The sequence below is a fragment of the Phyllostomus discolor genome, chromosome 8, assembly GCF_004126475.2.
Source record: "Phyllostomus discolor isolate MPI-MPIP mPhyDis1 chromosome 8, mPhyDis1.pri.v3, whole genome shotgun sequence".
Classification (NCBI taxonomy): Eukaryota; Metazoa; Chordata; class Mammalia; order Chiroptera; family Phyllostomidae; genus Phyllostomus; species Phyllostomus discolor.
The window spans coordinates 41,147,550-41,166,626 of NC_040910.2; the positions used below are offsets into that span (position 1 = coordinate 41,147,550).

The 19,077-nt window shown below is 40.9% G+C and overlaps 1 protein-coding gene across 1 annotated transcript; it reads right to left on the reverse strand.

The window, feature by feature from the left end:
• Positions 1-247: 247 nt before the first annotated feature.
• CD70 (CD70 molecule) lies at positions 248-2,461 on the reverse strand. Its single transcript, XM_036034439.1, is given in 5 exon segments — positions 248-370; positions 372-496; positions 499-681; positions 1,414-1,447; positions 2,251-2,461. Coding segments are annotated over 5 exon segments (576 nt in total). The 5' UTR covers positions 2,407-2,461; the 3' UTR covers positions 248-292.
• Positions 2,462-19,077: the final 16,616 nt, after the last annotated feature.

Here is a 19,077-nt window from a genome sequence, read left to right on the forward strand (position 1 = left end):
CCGACAACGTCTCACTCTAAAGAAAGCCCAGGCATGTCTGGGCTTGTTTCCTGAGTGATGGCACAGCCTATCTGCATAGTGATAATGAAGAGGCCTTACAGTGTAGAGTTCATTCTCAGGAAAGAACGAGCCATGCAACCAAATATATATATATATATATATATATACACACACATATATATATTTATTATAAAACTTATTTAACACTGTAGTAAGGAAATAATATTCCTTAAGACAACGGAAAAAAAGAAGAAAACCACTGCCCAACACGTCTGGCTGGAAAGTGCAACCATCAGGGGTTGTACCCAGTGAACACCAAAAAGGTCTCATCGGCATTTTGGGATGGCTCCAGCGGCAGAGTGAGGTTGGTTGCAGAGAGTGTCCCCGTGGACCAAGGGTGTCAGGCGCTGGGAAGAAACTGTACAACTGAGATGGAAGTTCCGACGTAGTAGAGTAATGCTGTGGGTGGTTGGGGAGCAGATGCCCACAGCTAGAATGGCTCTTGGGTTTCAGTTATCTTTGAAGAGAAGTTACAGTTCGCTAGAGTCACTTGAATATGAAACCGGTAGATGCCATCACGCTGAATACGCAGTTGTCCATTATCCAATTGTGGTCCATGCAGGAAGGAGCGACCCAGTGCTGGGTCTCCCTTCCAGAGCAGTCTGGGGTCCTGCCGTGGTCCTGGAGGCAGAGGGTTGGGTAGAAAGATTCAGGTTTAGGAAAACTGACAGCTGTAAAGTGAATGTCCAAAATTTTTGTTGTAACTTAACCCTCAAGGTGGGGGGAGACACCCCCGGAATGGCTCCCTCCCTCCCTCCCCCTCACATCTTTGCTCTGATCTTGCCTTCTCAGGGATGACCTCACTTTCAACAGCAAACCCAACTCTGGCACGCTGATGCCAACCCCCCCACTTTATTTTTCTCTGAAACATTCTATACGTGCTTTACTTAGCATGCTACATACTTTTCTTGTTCCTTTATATATTGTCCCCACAGAAGAAGAAAAGTATGCAGGCAGGGCCTTTTTTCTATTCTCTTCCCAGAACAGTGCCTGACTCCCAGTAGGTGTTCAACTCATATTTGTGGGAAAAATGAAGGAATGTCAGTGATCACTATTAGTGGGTTTTAGTTATTTTTGGCTCTCTCAAGGCAGAAGATAAAATGTGAAGGACTGAGGGAAAGAGTAAGGTAGCACACACCCAGGAAAACTGCCTCATCTCTCTCTCTTTCACTCTTTCTCATTCTCTCTCTCTATCCCCCCTCCCCTATTTTCTCTCTCTCCCTTTCTCTTGACCTTTTTTTCTTTTTCCATTCTCTCTTTCAGTTTTTCTGTTTCTCTCTCTCTCTCTCTCTCTCTCACACACACACACACACACACACACACACACACACTTTACCCCATTTCCCATGTCACCTGTGTAGTTCAGATGAAGCTCAGCTATGTCCTGCTGGAAGAAATGAGAAAACAGGGGAATCAGAACTCTCTTTCCATTGCCCACTCTTTATTCTAGGGGGCTGACTTGTGAATTAAAAAAGAAAAAAGAAAAACCTCTTAAAGAGGAAGTATGTTTCAGCCAGCCGGGTGTGTAAGAAAAAACCTTAAAGAACTTTCCTGGACATAAGGTAGAGAGAGGGTGGGATGTGCTTGCAACTACCTCTGTCCACCGCAAAGCCCCCTGCCCAGCCCCCAGAAGCGATCCCTGGCGAGGGGGAGGGGGATCCTGGGCTCTCACGTGAGCAGGTGAGGTTCCTCCTGTCCTTGGAGGGCCCCTTGGGCCCTCTCTCCCAGTTTGTGAAGCCCCCAGCAGCCTCTGAGTCAGCGTGCTGGGGGAACACCAAAGCCGAGTCATTCATTGTCCGTGCTACATCCGTTGCATCTTCCCAGATGCAACCATCCACCCAGGGATCCCCACCCGGGATTTACCTCCTGACAGGACTATCCCTGAGCCCAGACCCTGGGGCAGCCTTGCCGCTGCCGTACCTCCCTGCTCCAGTCTCTATTTCTTGCTGTCCCCTCCCAACCAGATCTCACCCTGGCTGATTTTCAGACATCATCCCGGTTTTGTCTTTTTGTGTTGTTGTTAATCTGCCTTTCTGTCAGCCTGCTCTCCATCTGGCCCCTCTGCCCTGATTCTCTTCCTGGGTGCCCATCTTCCCTCCCCGTCCCTGTCCCTTCAGGCTGGGCCCCACCCAGAGGTCCCCAAGCCCTCCAGCACGTGACAGGTGTGCATCTCTTTCATTCTCTACTTACCTCAGTCGGCTTAAGGTGGCACTGCGCTGTGCGGGGCGTCCAGCAGACGATGCAGCACATCACGAAGACAAAGAAAACAAGCAGCAGAACAATTTTCTGACTGTGCGCCCAGCGCAGGCACAACGTGCGGGTGGAGCCCTCCTCTGACCTCATCATCGTGGTCTTCTACTAGCACTGCATGGCTGTGTGTTCGCAGACTAGCGCGAGTCGCACGGAGCTCACTCAGGAAATGAACTCAGCGCTCGCAGTAGCTCAGCTTAACTGCCTGGGCCTGCTACAACATGCCAAGGACTCGCCACGCCCCATGGCAGGGGTGATGGCCCTGTTAAAGGGGCGGTACTTGAATCCTTCCAGTGCGGGGGTGGGGGGGGCGGGGGAGGAAATTCCCACCAGCTTCTGAAGGTCCCTTGAGCCGGGGAGTTGCTTGTCCCTCAGTCTTCCAATTCCATTCCCAATGCTCATCTTTCAAGTACTCACTCATGCATTCATTTTTTCATTCTTTCATTTTCCCACTAAACCAACCTTCACTGGAGCTACTAGAAACCAGACTGCATGCCGGGCACCAGGGCATAGCAAACCTTGGGTATGTGAGAGTTGTGGAGGGGCTCCCCAAACATCCACGTGCTCCTTTCTCCATCTTCTCAGCCTCCTGACATGTAGTGAGGCCACACCTGGTGAGACCACATGGCTCACCTGCCCAATAGGAAGAGAGGTATAAGCAGATGAATTGTTCCTTCCTGACCTGGTCTTATAAACATCCCACATTGCCCTTTAGTTCTCTCTTCCCCTTGGTCATTGAAGTCCACCTGTTTTTGATGGTTGTAGTGGGTTGAGTAGCCACCCCCACCTCCCATTTTGTGTCCATCTAGAACCTTGGTGTGTGACCTCATTTAGCAATAGGGTCTTTGCAGGTATAATTAGGCCAAGATGAAGTCATATTGGATTACTGGATTAGGGTGGGCCTTTAATCTAATGACTGGTGTCTTTTTTATTTTTTTCAGTGAGAGAGGAAGAGAGAGACAGGGAGAGAAACATCAATGAGAGAGAGAGGAGAGAGAGAGAGAGAGAGAGAGGAGAGAGAGAGAGAAGAGACATCCACATGAGAGAACGAAAGAAACACTGATTGATTGCCTCCTGCATGGCATGTACCCTGACTGGGAATTGAACCTGCGACCGATTGTTTTACGGGTTGATGCTCCAATCAACTGAGCCACACCGGCCAGAGCCAAAGACTGGTGTCTTTATAGGAAAAAGAGAGGACACACTGAGACAGAGGAAGATGGGCCATGTTACATATTGGAGAGATGCATCCACAAGCCAAGGATCACCTCTGTCAACAGAAGCTAAAAAAAGAGCCACTCTCAGCCAGACTGATTTTCTTAAGATTTTAAATAACTTTGAAGTTAAGCCCATTAAAAAGTGACTAATGCCCTCTAGGAATACAAAACAAATATGGGCAGCCAGGTTATTAAAAGCAATATAAATGCACTGGAACACCGTCTCATCATATTCAGAGAATTGGGGGCTAGGATTTGAAATGGATCTAGGCATTTGGAAGTACAATTTGGGAAAATCAATCAAGATACCAAAATACATATCCCCTTCTACCTAGCAGTTTTACTTGCATAAGTAAAGTGTACTTGTATGAGGCATGGACACAGACACAGACACACACACACACACACACAAGAATTCAGTGTAGTGTGATCTGTAATGACAAAGAGAAAAAACCCACAAAAGCCATTTATTAGAGAGGCGTTAGCCTCTGTCTAAAAACCTAGCAGGTGTCTCCTTTCTGACACATGTGCATTACTAACCCAGAGCCTGGGTTTTCCCACTGCTTTGGAGTACAGGGTTGTTGTCACTGGGGGGTCTCCAACGATCGATTGTTCTCTAGACTGTGCAGTTCCGCTATGGGTGGAGTTTCTGAAACCAGAGCTAGTTGATGAAGCCTGTGCCTTCATGCAAGAGGCTGCAAGGAAGAGACCTGGGGAGATTTCCTCCCCTTGCCAGCTAAGTTGCTACTTCTGAGAAGTCAGGGGAGTCTGGTCACAGTATAGGTGAGGGGACTGAGGGAAGAAGCCCCTGGGAAGCAATCTGGAAACAGGAAGTAAGATTACCTTCCTCCTAAGGCAAGCCTTAAGCCTACTGGGCTTATTCTGGCTGCCTTCTGCTCTGTCCACGGAGCACAAGGAACCAACCATACGCACCTATACCCCTGGGAAGTGAGGGCATCCTAGTTTCACAACTTGGCCACACCTTCACTGTCTCTTTGCTGTGGATGTTCCCAACTTGCCAGAGGGCTATGCCCCTTGGTGTTCTCCCTTGTGGAGATCTGAACAGGAAGGAAACAAAGGTCCCTTGGCTGTAGCTCCTCTCCCTTAACTTCCTGAATTTCAGCTAGGAGAGGGCTCATCAGGACACCCTCTTTTAGCACCAATTTCCCCTACTCTGTCCCTGTCTCCTCTCTAGGACTGGAAAAGTTGGGATTTTCCCCATTTCTGCATGGTAAAGGCTTGTATGACTCAGAGGCTAGAAAATTAGATTCTAAAGCCAGCCAGCCTAGCAGGGTGAAGTAGAAGTGACATAGTCAGTTGCAAAACAAGGGGGCACCTGAGAACTCAGTGATCAAGTTAAGTAACATTGTTGTGTAATATTTTTAATTTTATTTATTTTTTAAAGATTTAATTTATTTATTTTTAGAGAGAGGGGAAGAGATGGAGAAAGGGGAAGAGAAATATCAATGTGTGGTTGCCTCTCATGTGCCTGCTGCTGGGGACCTGGCCTGCAACCTAGGTAGTGCCCTGACTGGAAATCAAACCAGCAACCCTTTGGTTTGTAGGCTAGCACTCAATCCACTGAGCCACATCAGCGAGGGCTATATTTGAACTTTTAAATCAATCAATTAATTAATTTATTTATTATCCTCACCCAAGGACACACTTATTGATTTGAGAGAGAGAGAGGAAGGGAGAGAGAAACATCTATGTGAGAGAGCAACATTGATTGGTTGCCTCTCAATAAGCTCCAACCAGGGATGGAACCCACAGCCTTGGTACATGCCCTGACCAGAAATCAAACCTGCAATCTTTCAGTCTACAGTAAAATGCTCCTATCAACTGAGCCACAGCAGCCAGGGCTCTAGTGTAATATTTTTAAAAGTCAGAAGATTATTGCCCAAAGATGTGCAGGATGAACAAAATGTCAAAGGGGGATTTTTTGGGGGGTGGGGGTCTTTTTTATCAACTTTTTCTTGTGATGAGAACATTTAAGATCTAGCCTCTTAAGCAACTCTCAAATATGCAACACAGCATTATTAACTATAGTCACTGTGCTGTGCATTATATCCCATGATTTATTTATTTTACAACTGGAAGTTTGTGCCTTTTGACCACCCCTCACTAAAAATGTTTAAAATAAGAGTTTGGACCTGACCCTAAACTTGCATGACTCACATTGCTTTCCTTACCCTTACTCCTGAACCTAAAGTCAAAATTTGAATTCTGGCTCCATCACTTACCAGATGTGTCACCTTGAGTTACTTAACCTCTTTGTGCCTCGGTTCCCTGGAGGTAATAATGTTATCTATTTCATAGTCTTGTTATAAAGATTAAGATTTAATATCCATCAAGTATCTAGTACAGGGTTGGTACGTAGTAAGAAATTGGTGGTAACTATTGTTATTATTATTATTACTACTTCTGTTCTTAATAAGAATAGAATTATCATTATCATTATCATAACCTCAGCTCTCTGACATATAGTAACCTTTTCAATTTAATTTTATTATTTTTATTTTTTAACTCAGCTGACATTCGCTATTACATTAGTTTCAGGTGTACAGCATAGTGGTTGGTTAGACATTTCTATAACTTATAGAGTATTTGCCCTGATAAGTCTAGTACCCGTCTGTCAGCATACATAGTTATGATATTGACTCTATTTCCCATGCTGTACTTCACTACCCCTTGACTGCTCTTAACTGCCAATTTGTACATCTTAATCCCTTCCTCTCCCTAATCCTTAGCTTCCAACAGCCTTCCACTGGGCAAGCATCAGTTTGTTCTCTGTACATATGAGTCTGTTTCTGTTTTGATTGTTTATATTGTCATTTAGATTCCACATATAAGTGAAATCATGTGGTATTTGTCTTTCTCTGTCTGACTTATTCCACTTAGCATGATACCCTCTAGGTCTATCCATGCTGTTACAAATAGTAAGATTTCATTCTTTTTTTATAGCCAAGTAATTTTTTACCATATATATGTACCACATCTTCCTTATCCAGTCATCTATCAATGGGTACTTAGGTTGTTTCCATAACTTGGTTATTGTATATGGAACATACTACTTTGTTTCCTATTATAGGCTTTGTTTTAAAGTGTTTTGTCTGATAGAAGTATTGCTAACCCAGCTTTTTTCTCATTTCATTTGCATGAATTATCTTCTTCCAACCCTTTACTTTCAGCAGATGTGTATCATTCAATATGAAGTGGGTCTCCTATAGGCAGCATATGTATGGGTCTTATTTTCTTCTCTTCAGTTACGCTGTCTTTTGATTGGAGCACTTACCCATTTACATGTAAAGTAATTATTGATAGGTATGCAGTTATTGTCATTGTATTATTCATATTTTTATCTTTTTTTCTTCTTTTTCATAGAAGTCTCTTTAACATTTCTTATAATACTGGTTTGGTGGTGATGAACTCCTTTAGCTTTCTCTTATCTAGGATAGTGACCATAAGAGACTTCAGCTCTGAATCTCAACACATAATTGCAGTTTAAAGAATTTATAAAATATTCTTTTTGTTGTTGCCAAACTTAGCTTTCAAGACTATTGCTTTGATAGGACGTAAAAAATCTCAAATTTCATTGTCAAAGGAATTTCCTCCTTCCACTGAAGCTTGTGATTCAGTCAGGGTAGGCTAGGGTAGGTTATGATGTAACAACAAACATCCCTTAAATATCTTTATGCAATAAACATTTATTACTAGCTCATACTAGGTGCTGGTCAGTGAGGGATTTAAATCTGCTCATGGTAGCTGAAATGTCACTATCATTCACTTTCCACTGGCCGAGGCATGGCATGCTACCCACCTAACTTCAGAGGACATGGGAAATTGGCACACTTCCATGAGCCTGGGAGAAGAAAAGCTGAAAATATTATGTGGAAAACACAAATCACTACCAGAATCCACCCATCAAGTCACGCAAAACTCAACTTATTCTCCTTCCTTTATGCAAGGCATCACTCCCTCAGAGAGATGGCCCCACAGTCCTACCTGTCACAGCACCGAGCAGTAGAGTCAGGATATCTGAGTGAGGTGGAATTGTCTCCGCATTGAGGGTAATGTGTGCATCTCAGTGGCAAGCCCACAGAACCAAAGTGTTGAATTATCTGCATCCTGCCATGTCGAACTTAGAGTGGTTCATCAGGAACACACAGCACACACTTCCACCTGGGAAGAGGAAGACTAGCAATTCTGAAATCCTGCTGGTCAGGTATTCTCAGGACCCTACCTGGGAGTGGGAGTGGACCCTGATTCCAGTGTCCAGTGTCTGGCACATAGAAGTTGCTTAGTAAATAGTTATTGACTGAATGTTCATGAAGATGAGAGCCATCAGCCATGCTCTGAGTCAGAGGGACCCTTACTTGCTGGCCCTGGGGTTATCACTATGTGCCCTTTTTTCATATACAATATCCTTTGTTCTGTCTTAATTATATCTGCAAAGACCCTATTTCCAAACAAGGTCATGTTCATGAGTACCAGGGCTCAGAACTTTGTTCTGTTCTCTCATTCCCATCTTCAGGTTCCTGTCTCATGTCTACAGAGAATATCAGGGGCTTCTGTGATATTGTGCTGTAATAAGAAATAGATATTTGTGTATATTTGGTCTTCACCCCTGGCTCCCAGCACAAGAGCTTCTAAAACCCTTGTAATTTCCTGAATGATGGGGGTGAGAAGAACATCTTTTGTTTCTCATAACAATCCCCTTTCAAACATACCTATGTTTATTCATCGAGATGACTCTTGCATAACTTCAGAGTAGGGGCTGGATCCCAGAATAACCAATATGTGATTACAAGGCTGAAACTTTCAGCCACTCCTCCTCGCCTCCCATAACCTCCAGGGAGGAGAGAGAGGCATGGCCAATGACCTAAATCAATCATATGTATGTCAACTCAAAAATAAAAGGTCTTCCAATGTATGAAGCAAGCGAATGTTTGTTTGAGGTAAGGATAGCTATTCTGTAAGCACTGATTTAGGCAGAAGCCCAGTGAAGCCCAGCGTCCCCAGTAGAAGACAAAGGCAAGGGGTATTTATGAGAAAGGGAAGGGGAACAATGACATCAGCAGAAGGAAGGCATTGCTGTTGGTGCAGATAACGTCCCATGGTGATGCTAATTCTAAAGAATGTTTTTAATTTTCAAACTGGTAGTTATCATATCTGCTTTCTTGTTATCATTGCAAACAATTGTTTGGGACACAAAGTTGTTTTCATCCTAGCCCACAGGTTATTTTGCCCTGTTACAACATTCCGAAAGTGTGAAGCATAGGGTGGGCCAGGCAGTTCCTCTGCTTGGCAGTGGTGCTGGCAGCTCCAGCACCATTTTAAAGAGGCTCCATTTATACAGCGGGATACAAAGTCAATATTCAGAAATCAAAGGCATTTTTCTACACCAACAATGAAACATCAGAAACAGAAATCAGGAAAAAAAATCCCATTTGATATAGCAACAAGAAAAATAAAGTACCTAGTAGTAAACCTAACCAAGGAGGTAAAAGACCTGTACTTACAAAACTACATAGCACTGGAGAAAGACATTAAGGAAGACACAAACAAATGGAAACATATACCGTGCTCATGAATCGGAAGAATTAATATCATCAAAATGTGTATACTACCCAAAGCAATTTACAGATTCAATGCAATCCCTATTAAAGTACCAATGGCATATTTCAAAGATATAGAACAAACATTTCAAAAATTTATATGAAGCCATAAATGACTCTGAATAGCTGCAGCAATTTTGAGAAAGAAGAACAAAGTAGGAGGGATCACAATACCTGACATCAAACTGTATTACAAGGTCACTGTAATCAGAACATCCTGGTACTAATAAAAGAACAGACACATAAGTCAATAGAACAGATTAGAGAGCTCAGAAATAAGCCCAAATCTCTATGGTCAATTAATATTTGACAAAGGGGGCAGAAGCATAAAATGGAATAAAAATAGTCTCTTTAACCGATGGTGTTGGGAGAGCTGGACAGCTACATGCAGAAAAATGAAACTCAATCACCAACTTATACCATACACAAAAATAAATTCAAGGTGGATAAAAGACTTAGATATCTAAGTCATGACACCAAAAAAGTCCTAGAGGAGAACACAGGCAGGAAAATCTCAGATATTCCATGCAGTAAGATTTCCACCCTTATGTTCCCTAGAGCAAGGAATATAAAGGAAAGAATAAACAAATGGGATCTCATCAAAATAAAAAAGCTTCTGCACAGCTAAAGAAAACAGCATTAAGATTAAAAGAGAACCAACCATATGGAAAGACATATTTGCCAATGATACCTCAGACAAGTTTGATCTCCAAATATATAAAGAACTCACACAACTCCACTCCAGGAAGACAAGCAACCCAATTAAAAAATGGGTAAAAGACTTGAACAGACACTTCTCCAAGGAGGACATACAGAGGATCCATAGACACATGAAAAGATGCTCAATATGGCTAGCTATCAGAGAGATGCAAATTAAAACCACAATGAGATACCACTTCACACCAGTCAGAATGGCCATCATAAACAAAGCAACAAACAACAAGTGTTGCTGAGGTTGTGGAGAAAAAGGGACCCTAATGCACTGTTGGTGGGATTGCAGACTGATACAACCATTATGGAAAACAGTGTGGAATTTTCTCAGAAAACTAAAAATGGATCTGTCTTTTGACCCGGCACTTCCACTGCTAGGATTATATCCTGAGAACCCTGAAACTCCAATCCAAAAGAACCTATGCACCCCAGTGTTCATAGCAGCACAATTTATAATAGTCAAGTGCTGGAAGCAACCTAAGTGCCCATCAGTAAATGAATGGATCAGAAAACTATGGTACATTTACATGATGGAATACTATGCAGCAGAAAGAAAGAAGGAGCTCCTACTCATTGCAACAACATGAACAGAACTGGAAAGCATTATGCTAAGTGAAATAAGCCAGGTGGTGAAAGACAAATACCATTTGATTTCACTTATAAGTAAAATCTAATCAATAAAACAAATAAGCAAGCAAAATATAACCAGACACATTGAAATTAAGAACAAACTGACAGTAACCAGAGGGGAGGTGAGAGGGAATAATGTGGGGAAAAAGGGGAAGGGTTTTCAGGAACATCTACAAGGGACACATGGACAAAACCAAAGTCGGGTAGGATCAAGGGCAGGAAGTGGGGGATGGCTGAGGTAAGGGGGAGTGATGGGGGGAAATGAAGACAACTGTACTTGAACAATAAAAAAAAGTTAAAAAAGAGGCTCCATTTATATTCTTGTTTACACTCATATAATGAAAACTTCATAACCCCCCCCATCCCCAAACGCTAACAACCACTAACTTATTTTGTCTCTATGAGTTTACCTATTCTGTACCTTTCCTACAAATAGAATCATGCAATATATGGCCTTCTGTGTCTGGCTGTCTTCTTTCAGTGAGATTCATGTTTCCAAGGCCCACCTTGTTGTAGTCACATGTGTGAGTACTTTATTCATTTTCATATGATGTCAGGTCTCTTTATGAAAAGTTCTCCAGTGAAGGCATCTGGCCTTCGGATGCAGCCATGCACAAGTGCATGGCCCACTAGGGGCATCTCCATGGCAACACCCTTGAGCACCTACAATGCATTGGCTGTGCACCAAGTCTGGTGTGAAGAGGGCAACTTTCTCCCATTAAGCTACCTTTGGTCATTTGTTTCTTTGGCATTTAATCACGGTGTGAATGGTTACTGTGATTCCTTATTTTGCATGCTCTGTTTATTGCTTCATTTGCTTACAGTTTCAGCTCCTTTCCAGCTTCGGTGTAAGCCAAAAATAACCAAACTGCTGCATCTTAATTTAGACACCGATGACCTCACTGAATAGCCAATTTTATAAGAATTTAATTTTTTTTAACTTTACAATAATTTACTTAACCCCCCCACCTTACTCATTTCCTCCACCATGTCCTCATCCTCTGCTTCTTGCAACTACCAATCTCTTTTTCTGTGTCTATCAGATTGTTGTTTTCTTAGATTCCACATAGGAAAGGGATGAGATGTATTTGTCTTTCTTTGACTTATTTCACTTAGCACGTGACTGTCAAGTTTTTAATTTTGTCAAAAGTTCTTTCTGCACCAATTGGAATAACAGTGTGTTTTAGCCCTTCATTTTCTTAATGTGGTACATTACATTGGTTGATGTGTGTATGTTGAAGCAGCTTTGTATTTTGGAAAAAAATCCCATGCAGTCCTGGTGGATGTATGACCCTTTAACTAACAAGCTGCTGGACTGGCTTTCCCAATCTTTTGTTGGCAGGTTTCTGCATCTATACTCATAAGGGATATTGATCTCTAGTTTTTTTTCTTGTGATACCATTGTCTTATTTTGGTAACAAGGTAGTGCTGTCCTCAGAATGAACTAAAAGTGTTCCTTCCTCTTCAGATTTTTTGGGAAGAGTTTGAGAGAGGTTGGTGTTAATTTTCCATTAAATGTTTGGTAGAATTCACCATTAAAGTCATCCATCTTGGGCTTTTCTTTCTTGGAAGGTTTTTGATTAATGGTTTGTTCTTCTTCCTTGTTATAGGTCTATTCCAATTTTTTATCTCATCTTGAGTTAGTTTTGGTAAATTTTGTATTTCTAAGAATCTGTCCCTTTTTTCTAGGTTATCTAATTTGTTGGCATAGAACTCAACAGTATTCTCTTATAATCCTTTTTTGTTTTTGAAAAACCAGTGATAATGTCCTTATTTTCATTTCAGACTTTGGCCATTTGAGTTCTCTCTTAGCTAATGCTGGCTTTCCAAAGCAGCTGTCAGGATCTCCTCTCCACAAGGAAAATGTGAGAATTTCTGTTGCTCTATCTTAGCAACTTAGTGTTGTCAGTCATAAATTTTAGGTGTTATATAATGAGATCCCCATGTGATTTTAATTTGCATTTTCCCAATGGTTAGTATAGTTGAGCACTTCCATGTTTAGTGTTCACATGAAGTAATGGTTTCCACCTTTTGGTCATTTTTAAAGGGGGTTGTTTTTTTCTTTTTGATTTATAGAAATTCTTTGCATACTCTGGAAGTGAGCCTTTTTGCCTTTTTGCAAAAATTGTATTTTTGCAAAATACCTTCTCTCACCCTGTGGATTACCTTTTTATTCTCTGAACTAGTGCCTTTTGTAAACCACAAGATCTTTTTTTTAATATATTTTATTGATTATGCTATTACAGTTGTCCCATTTCCCCCTTCACTCCCCTCCACCCTGTACCCCCTCTCCCACCCACGTTCCCCCCCTTTAGTTCATGTCCATGTGTCATACTTATGAGTTCTTTAGCTTCTACATTTCCCGTACTATTCTTGCCCTCCCCCTATCTGTTTTCAACCTACATTCTATGCTACTTATTCTCTATACCTTTTCCCCCTCTCTCCTCCTCCCCCCGTCCCCACTGCTAGCCCTCCATGTGCCCTCCATTTCTGTGGTTCTGTTCCTGTTCTAGTTGTTTACTTAGTTTCTTTTGGTTTTGCTTTAGGTGTGGTTGTTAATAATTGTGAGTTTGCTGTCCTTTTACTCTACATGTCTTTTCTTTATCTTCTTTTCTTAGATAAGTCCCTTTAGCATTTCATAAAGTAAGGGCTTGGTGATGACGAACGCCTTTAATTTGACCTTATCTGAAAAGCACTTTATCTTCTCTTCCATTCTAAATGAGAGCTTTGCTGGATAGAGCAATCTGGGATGTAGGTCCTTGTCTTTCATGACTTGGAATATTTCCTTCCAGCCCCTTTTTGCCTGTAAGGTCTCTTTGGAGAAATCAGCTGACAGTCTGATGGGAACTCCTTTGTAGGTTACTGTCCCCTTATCTCTTGCTGCTTCTAGGATTCTCTCCTTCGTTTTTACCTTGGCTAATGTAATTATGATGTGCCTTGGTGTGTTTCTTCTTGGGTCCAACTTCTTTGGGGCTCTCTGAGCTTCTTGGATTTCTTGGAAGATTGTTCCCTTTGCCAGTTTGGGGAAGTTCTCCTTTATTATTTGTTCAAATAACTTTTCCACTTGTTGGTCCTCCCCTTCTGGTACTCCTATAATTGGGATGTTGGAACGTTTAAAGGTGTCCCGTATGCTCTTAATCTTTTCTTCAATTTTTTGAATTCTTATTTCATCATGCTTTCCTGCTTGGTTGATTCTATCTTCCTTCTGGTCCACTGTATTGTCTTGAGACTCAGATTCCTTCCTTTCACTATTGGCTCTCCTCCGTATATCTTCCTGCATCTCTTTTATGGTAACCTGCATCCTTTCATTTAAATTGCGCCCAAAGTCCACCAATTCCGTGAGCTTTCTGATCACCAGTGTTTTGAACTGTGCATCTGATAGATTGGCTATTTCTTGGTCACTCAAAAGGATGAGTCCTGGGGGACTGATCTGTTCTGCTGGAAACATATCTTATGTCTTTCCCTGTCTCTCCTATTATTTTATTTATTTATTTTTTTTCCTCCGGTCTGGTCGCTCTTGTTACTGTGGGGGGCAGAGCCTTAGGTGTTCACCGGGGCTGGGCGCCCCAGTTGCTAGATTGTGACGTTATATGTAGGGGCAGGGGCGGGAGTGGGGACAGGAGGGATCAATGGCGACAGTTCCGTTCTCCTGGACTCAGACACTTCCCTGGGCTTCTGGGCTGCGAGCTCTGCCCTGGTCCACAATCGCTGCCCCACTGATTCCCCCAGCTGCAGCTTGCGTACTCAGGGATCACCGCTGTGCTCTTGTGCCCCAGATGGCTGTCGCACAGATTTTGCGCCAAACTTTCCCCCAACCTCCGTGCCAGCCCTGCGCCCGCTTGGCTCATCGTCCCCTACCAGTCGGGATGCACGGGTCTACTTCAACTTCTTGGCTGTCTGACTTCCATTCAGATAAATCCTCTGACAGTTCTGATATTATGACTGCAAATCATTGTTGTAAATTATTGTTGTTCTATTCTTGGTTGTGTGAGGAGGTACGGTGCGTCCACCTATTCCTCCATCTTGCCGGAAGTCTCACAAGATCTTAATTTTAATGTAATCTAGCAATAATATTTTACTTGATAATACTTTTAATAATATTTTTCTTTACATTTAGTATTTTTGTGTTTAAAAATCCTAGCTTATCATAACATAAATCAATAGTCTCATACCTTACTCTCTAGAAACTTTATTGTTTGGCCTTTCACTTTTATGTGTACAATGTACCTTGGTTATAGTCCATTCTTGCACTAATGCCACACTGTCTAAATGACTAGCCTTTGTATCTAGAAGAGTAACTCTATTTTGTTCTTCTTGAAGATTAACATAGGCAAATACATTCCTGGCCATATACCCAACATAAATGCACACGTTTTATCACAAAAAGGCACTTAAAAGTATACACCAATTTCCTTCACAAACTCATATGAAAAAGTTCTGATGCAAATATTACCAAGCACCCAATAATGTATAGAAAGGACAACAGGCCTAGCAAAAGGTACTTGAGTAACATCACTAACCATCAGGGAAATGCAAATAAAAACCACAGCTAGTTATCCCAGGTATTGTTGAGCATGTGTAGAAGGTGAAACATGCACTCTTGGTGGCAATGAAAAATGGTGCAGCTGAAATGGAAAACAATATGGCTATTGCTCAAATCTTATCATTGATCAATTCTTTTTCTGGGTATAAATCCAAAATAATTGAAATTAGGATCTCAAAGAAATATTGATATTTCCAAGTTTATTGAAGCATTATGTATAAAAGAAAAGACATGGTAACAACCTGAGTGTCCATCAACAAATGAATGAATAAACAAAATGTGGTATATTGGGACAATGGGATATTATTCAGCTATGAAAAGGAAGAAATTCTAACATATGCTACAATGTGAATGAAGCTTGAAGATGTTTTGCTCAGTGAAGTAAGCCAGTCACAAAGGGACAAACACTGTGTGATTCCACTCAGATGAGGTCCTTGAGGATCAGATCCACAGAGACAGGAAGTAGATGGTGGAGCCAGGGGCTGGGGGAGGGGAAAGGAGAGTTAGTGTGTAATGGGGACAGAGGTTTGGTTTGGGATGAGAAATGAGTCCTAGAGATCTACTACACAGCATAATGCACATAGTTAACAAAACCATATTGTATACTTACATTTTTAAGAGGTCCAGTCTTAGGTTAAATGTTCTTATTACACACAAAAAGGAAGGAAGAAGGAAAATTTTAGTGGTGATGGCCAAGCTTATAGCATTGATTATGGTGACGGTTTTACCGGTCTTTGCTTATTTTCAAACTCATTGAGATATATACATTGAATATGTTCAGTTTTTTAAATTTAAAATTACAGTTGACATTCCCTTTTATTTTATATTACTTTTAGGTGTGCAGCACAGTTGTCAGACACTTATATAATTTAAAAAGTGATCCTCCAATGATGCTAGTACCCACTTTGCACCATACATAGTGATTACGATATTATTGACTGTATTCCCTGTGCTGTTATGGAAAGTTTTCTTGCCTGTCAAGCATACCTCAATAAAAAATAAATGTAGGATGTTTTAACCACTAAAAATAAAATGAATTCAATAAAATGAAAAGTTTGAACAAGTCTTTTCAAACTTTTTGCTTCTCATGATACTTCAGTTGTTTTCATTCCTTCTGATTAGTAATTTTCATTTTTGGAAGAGTGTGAAAATATATTTGATTCCAAAATTTTCTTTGGTCAAACAAATGTCTGTGTAAGATAATATATGATCTTACATAAACATAACAGGTTAAAAAAAATGTGTGCCAAAATCTCGCTTTAACAACTGGTGGGAGAACGGCCAGTAGGGGGCGAGAGTGGATACAGGACGACCTTTAGGGAGTCTTTGGAAACGGAAAAGACGGTAAGGCGTTAGACTTTGGTAGATTAAGTTTATAAACTAAAGTATCTCCAGAAATGTCCAAAAAGATTGGAATAAAGTGGGGTCATTTCTGAACTAAGTAGGAGAAGATACTAGAATGAGAAAAAAAATAATCCAAAACAAGGCAAGGAAGGAGAGAAAAAGAAATGGGGAGTGGAAAAGGGGAAACAGAAAGCGCAAGAATAAATCCATATGTATCAGTACTGAAATTAACATAGATGGTCTAAACCCACGTTCCACGCTGTGGCTGCAGACCTACATCGCCAAGGAGTACCTGAAATGTGGATGCTCTGAACTGATATCTTACTAAAATTTTTATTTTGACTGAATTTTGAAGAGCTAACATTTTGGATATATTGTTAGATAAAATATATTGCAAAAGTTACTTTTACCATTAAAAAAAACTTGATTGTGGTGGCTAGAAAATTTCAGATTACAGAGATGTCTTACACTGTAGACTGCGTTGGTCTAAATACTCGAATGAAAAGACAAATATTGTGGGAGAGGATAAGAGAAAATAAAATCCAGCAATATATTTACATTTAAATATAAACTATATAACAAGTTGCCAATTGAAGGATGTAAATAGCCACAAAAAAGTTGGCTTAACCTTGATATTATCAGAGAACAGACTTTAATGTAGAAAGCATTACTAGAGATAACTCTGTCATAAAAATATAACAATTCATTCAATGCAATTCCTATTAAAGTACCAATGGCATATTTCACAGACATGGAACAAACACTTCAAAAATTTATATGGAATCATAAACGACCCGAATAGCTGCTGCAATTTTGAGAAAGAAGAGTAAAGTAGGAGGGATCACAATACCTGACACTAAACTATACTACAAGGCCACTGTAATCAAAACAGCCTGGTACTGGCATAAAAACAGGCACATAGACCAATGGAACAGGACAGAGAGCCCAGAAATAAGCCCAAGTCTCTATGGTCAATTAATATTTGACAAAGGAGGCAGCAACATAAAATGGAGTAAAAATAGCCTCTTCAACAAATGGTGTTGGGAGAACTGGACAGCCACGTGCAAAAAAATGAAACCTGAGCACCAACTTACACCATATACAAAAATAAATTCAAGGTGTATAAAAGACTTAAATATAAAACGCAACACCATTAAAGTCCTAGAGGAGAACATAGGAAGGAAAATCTCAGATATTTCACCCAGAAAACTTTTTACTGACTTGTCTGCTAGAGCAAGGGACATAAAGGAAAGAATAAACAAATGGGACCTCATCAAAATTAAAAGCTTCTGCACAGCTAAAGAAAACAGTATCAAAATTAAAAGAGAACCAACTGTATGGGAAAACATAGTTGCCAATGATACCTCAGACAAGGGTTTAATCTCCAAAATATATAAAGAACTTACACAACTACACTCTAAGAAGACAAGGAATCCAATTAAAAAATGGGCAAAGGGCTTGAACAGACACTTCTTCAAGGAGGACATACAGAAAATCCAAAGACACATGAAACGATGTTCAATATCGCTAGCTATCAGAGAGATGCAGATTAAAACCACAATGAGATACCACTTCACACCAGTCAGAATGGCCATCATAAGCAAAGCAACAAACAACAAGTGTTGGAGAGGTTGTGGAGAAAAGGGATCCCTAGTGCACTGCTGGTGGGACTGCAGACTGGTACAACCACTATGGAAAGCAGTATGGAACTTCCTAAGAAAACTAAAAATGGATCTGCCTTTTGATCCAGCAATTCCACTGCTGGGACTCTATCCTAAGAATACTAAAACACCAATCCAAAAGAACCTATGCATCCCAATGTTCATAGCAGCACAATTTACAATAGCTAGATGCTGGAAGCAAACAAGATGCCCATCAGTAAATGAATGGATCAAAAAACTATGGTACATTTACACAATGGAATTCTATGCAGCAGAAAGAAAGAAGGATCTCCTACCCTTTGCAACAGCGTGGATGGAGCTGGAAAACATTATGCTAAGCGAAACAAGCCAGGCAGTGAAAGACAAATAGCATATGATCTCACCTTTAACAGGAACCTAAACAACAAAACAAAGAAACAAGCAAAATATAACCAAAGACACTGAAATAGAGGATAGGCTGACAGTGACCACAGGGGAGAGAAGAGGGAATTTCAGGGGACAATGGGAAGGGTTCACGGGAACAAATTTAAAGGTCACATGGACAAAAACTAGGGGGAGGGTGGTAATGGGAGGGAAGTGGGGAGGGTTGGGGGGGCTGGATTGGGAGTAAAAGGGAGAAAATGGTACTTGAACAATGATTAAAATAAAAGAAAAAAGAAAAAAACAATTCTAAATGTGTATTTCAAACAGTCTCACAATCAATGAAGGAAAAAATGACAGAACTACTCAAACATGCAAATGGTAAGATACGCTATGAGCATAAAATGCCATGCAGAATTTGAAGAACTGGAATGGCAAAAAAAGAATATAAAATACCTTACATTAGATAACTACACTACCAAAGATGGTGATTTATAAAGCACCCCTGCTTGAGCTTGGTAGCTTAAGTAGACAAAAAGTAAAGGTACAGATTTCAACAATATAATGAACAAGCCTGATCTCCTGGTCACACACACAGAGCATGCACAGAGTCACTGCAAAATGCACAGTAAAAAAGGCTTGGGGAGCTGTTAGGAATGTAAAATGGTGTGGCTACAATGGAA